Below are 4,057 nucleotides of genomic sequence, written 5' to 3' on the forward strand. Positions count from 1 at the left end.
TGGGAAATATGGGTGTTCACCACTCAGTATAGTATCATTGAATATAATGTGTGGCATGTTATTTGTGAAATAGTTGGTGAATGAAGTAATACATTGACTAGAAATAACTAAATTATTAGTCAAGAAAAAAAATAAAAAAAAATATATGATTTGCATTGAACGTGATTCATGGAGCACTGCTAAATATGTTGTGTCAACTTTGAATAAAAATTTGTACTTGCAAAGAATTATTTGTAAGTAAACGGATTGAAAAGTTTGCGTATGTGGGGAGAGTGAGTGACTCCTCATTTTATGTTGGTGTACACCATTGAATATAATGCTTGAAACTTTAAAAATATATGTTGAGAATTTTTATTTATGATACTAGCTAGGCCTAGGTCAAAAACGAAGAAGGTGCAGTCTGTTTGGGTTGCAAGCCTAAAGAAGCTGCTTTTTCCCCCGTAAAAATGTACCACCGTCAGTTTGCAATCAACTCTTTATAGAATTAAATTGATTTTGAAGTAATAGCTAGATTTGAATTGATTTGATTTCATGAAATAATTCTTTTGATTGCAATGGAATTTCTTAGGAGTATAATTCTACTAAACTATGACATCTGAAAATTACCAATGGACAATATTTTACTATTATTTAACCATATTATCCTTTCAAAATAGAATTAGAAGACTTGCTTCCTGCATGTTATGCTAAAAGCCAGTGTTTCTTCCTATCTCAAAATCAGCAGGATTACAAAGCTAGAAAGACACAAAGTGTATGTGAGATTTGCTCATAGAAGGATCAAGAAATATCTTACAGAGTGGTCCATCTGATCATGTTCATTTTGACTCTGATTTGCCTCATTACCCCCTTCTTGTTATTCTAAAAGCTAGTGTTTTTTCCGAGTTCACAATCTAGAAAGACAAAATTTATGTGAAATATGCTCTTAGAGGGATCAAAAAAATTCCTGCAGAGAACAGGTCCATCTGATTAAATTCATGTTGACTCTGATTTGCCTCATTACGAGACCATAGATGTAGTCTTTAGAGACCCTTATGATAATAGCAGAATTATTTCCCCCAACTTGATGTGGGACAGGCTCTTGATCTTGTTTTTGCAAGGATCTCAAAATCAAGTTTGGATTTTTGGAACATTGATGCTGTTTCTGGTAGTAGACGGCAACATGGTAGTTTTTGTTGGAACAAAAGGAGTTCCATGACATAATTTTAAATATTTTGAATTCAATTCTTTGCTAGGAATTCTTTCTCAACATGAGATTTGGGTGAAGTTGAGGAATATAAATCATTTCTACCCAAATCTTTCAAACTGTATGTAAAAGAGAACTTCAAAAAATGAAGTTAAGTAACACAAGATTTCAAAGCCTTAAAGACAAGTCAAGCTGGCTCAACTCTTCTTGAACATTTTCGGTTCTGTATACCATGGACCAAGAACCCCCAATACCTTCTCTAGAACTGTAATTCATCTCTGTCCTGCCATAGCTCAAGCCACCAACAATCCTACGAGCATGTCCATGGTGCTCGAACCCTGCTAGGGCTGGCTGATGGTCTCGAGGATAGGTTGAGCCACTCATGCTATATGATGATTCTGACCGTGGGTTCGATCCTCCGTGTGCCTGTACGGATGAACTCATCTCTCTGCTCTTCTTGGCTAAGGTTCTCTCAAGCTTGTGAGCATTTTGGTGACCACCAAGAGCTTGTGAGCTATAAAACTTTCTTTGGCAATAGTTGCATGAGAATATTCGAGGTTCTGCTGGACTATGACGTGATGATGAAGAAGATGGCTCAAGTACAAGTTCTAGGTTTAGTTGATTGCTTGGTAGGCTTAGATGTAGAGAAGTATTTGGTTGGAAATCCATGGCCCTAGCTAGAGGGAGAGTGAATAATTAGCCAAATACTATTAATTGGCAATAAAGGGTCGAGAAGAAGAGATGGGGCTTGTTGTGACTAAGAACAAGAGATGATCGCTTATAATGAGGGTGGGGAGGATTTGTGGGCTATTTGGGTAAAGCAGAAATGTGAAGAGCAGACACAATGAAGTAGAAGGAGAAGGACAGTCTTACATTATATGAAGTGCAATGGTTCACTGTTCCTGCACATATGGTAGAGTAAAAAGGAGATGGGTAAGTTTGTTAGAATGTTTGTGTGTGTGAGAGAGGGAGAGAGAGAGAGAGAGACAGGAAGCTGCAAAGATCAGTGTAGGATCAAAGAGTTGTCGCCTCCATTAATGGCAGCATTATAATCCCTCGTCGGTCCATGGAAATATTCCTTCATTTTTCCACTAATTTATGTACTCTAATGAAACCTGAAATTTCAGTATTTTATACGCTTAGTTTTTTTTTTTTTGAATGTCTTGTGAACGCACGTAATTTGCCTAGCTATTCAATATGGGTCCAATATCAACCTCAATTAGTCAAAGGAGTAGATGTTGAGATTAGCGTACACTAATTATCTTGCTGCTGATAGTAGTATTAGATTAATCAACAAGACAAACCATCTTGACTAGACCCAAAATGCAATATGATAATAGACGGTTTACTAAGTTTAATGACAAAAATATCCTCTTATGATTCACTGAACAACCGTACTGGATGAGAAGTAGTCCCTCTACACTGAATCCATATGTAAACCAATTGAACAACATCGCAGACTGACATTAAATCTAGTTTTTTTTTTTAACTTCAACACTTAAAAAAATACAAATAAAATAATATAGTATAAAAAATATTTTAAAAAATAATATAATTTAGAGAATCACGTATCACAAATTGCAAATATTCTCTGCAACTCTCTCCAATTCTAAAAATAAAATGACAATTTACAATAAAAAAAGAGAGAAGAGGAGAGCGAGAAAAACAAGAAAAAAAAATTTTAGAGACAGATTAAAACTCTGATAATAACATCACCGATGCCGTTAGAAAAATATCGACTGTATGAATCCAACGACACTAAAAAGATCACAAAGATGACCGGAGAGGACCACACGAACTGTCCAAATGTCTTGGAACTCATTTGTTTTTGGACGACTCATGTGGCACACTCCGGTCATTGTTGATGACTTTTCTTAATGTCGTTAGATTCATCTCATCAAAATCTTTTCAACGATACCAGTGATATTATTATTGGAATTTTGGTGTGCTTACAAGTTTTTTTTTTTTTCTCACTCTTCTCTTCACAAATTACAAGGAGAAGAGAAAAAAAAAAAGAATAATAAACAGTTGAGAATGAAAGGAAATTCAGTTTATAAGAATAATAAAAAATAACAGAAAGAAATTCTTCTTCTTCTTCTTCTAATTCTCACTCTCACTTCTTAGCTCTTAACATTATATTTCAAATTTTGTGCAAGTTTTTAAAACTATCCCTATCTTCGGATATGTTGAAGTCATTATGTTTTAGAATTGAGTTGTAATTATAAAACAAATGATCCGGGATAAAATTAGAAAATATTTTCTTCATGTGTTTTATTTAGAAAATGGTCAAATATCTTAAGATATCTCTAGATCGAAACAGTGGAACGGGTAGAATATGTATTATGAATTCTTAGTGTTCATAACTAATTAGAATTTTTGGTACCTCTGGTAGTATTTATTATATGATGTGTGTTGTTAAGGTGTGTTTTATCCACTACCATATCTCAAGTTAAGGACGGAAAGGGTGCCCAGGATTTCCTGCTTTCAAGATTGGATGATGGCTAGGAGTGATTACACTAGAGAAAAGACATGAGAACTGGGCAACTTAAAATATAATGGTATGACCTTATTAAATTACGTCATCCATCAACTCTTTGGCAAACCATACTCGAACAAATGTGTTGGAAATCGAAAAGATCAGACAAGTGTTATCGTCCATGATGTCCTAGTTTTGGGACCCCGTTTTTCTTGTATGCATGCCACCGAGGTTTCAAGTCGCTTGCCTCCCATCACATCCCATGGGGAATCTCTCTTTTCTTCCGAATTTAGACATTATAGCTAGCTGAGACATGCACATGGGAAATGGAATTCAAAAAACTATATGAAAAGCGGATTAATCAGCCACTACACTACATGCTCTCAATCAGGCACCGC

General features: G+C 35.2%; 1 protein-coding gene across 1 annotated transcript; it reads right to left on the minus strand.

Moving 5' to 3' along the window:
* Positions 1 to 1,187: 1,187 nt before the first annotated feature.
* Positions 1,188 to 2,079, minus strand: LOC133688098 (zinc finger protein 2). Its single transcript, XM_062107488.1, has one exon. It carries the CDS (start codon positions 1,850 to 1,852, stop codon positions 1,352 to 1,354), a length of 501 nt encoding a protein of 166 aa, XP_061963472.1. The 5' UTR covers positions 1,853 to 2,079; the 3' UTR covers positions 1,188 to 1,351.
* Positions 2,080 to 4,057: the final 1,978 nt, after the last annotated feature.

The sequence above is a fragment of the Populus nigra genome, chromosome 3 (assembly GCF_951802175.1).
Source record: "Populus nigra chromosome 3, ddPopNigr1.1, whole genome shotgun sequence".
NCBI lineage: Eukaryota > Viridiplantae > Streptophyta > Magnoliopsida > Malpighiales > Salicaceae > Populus > Populus nigra.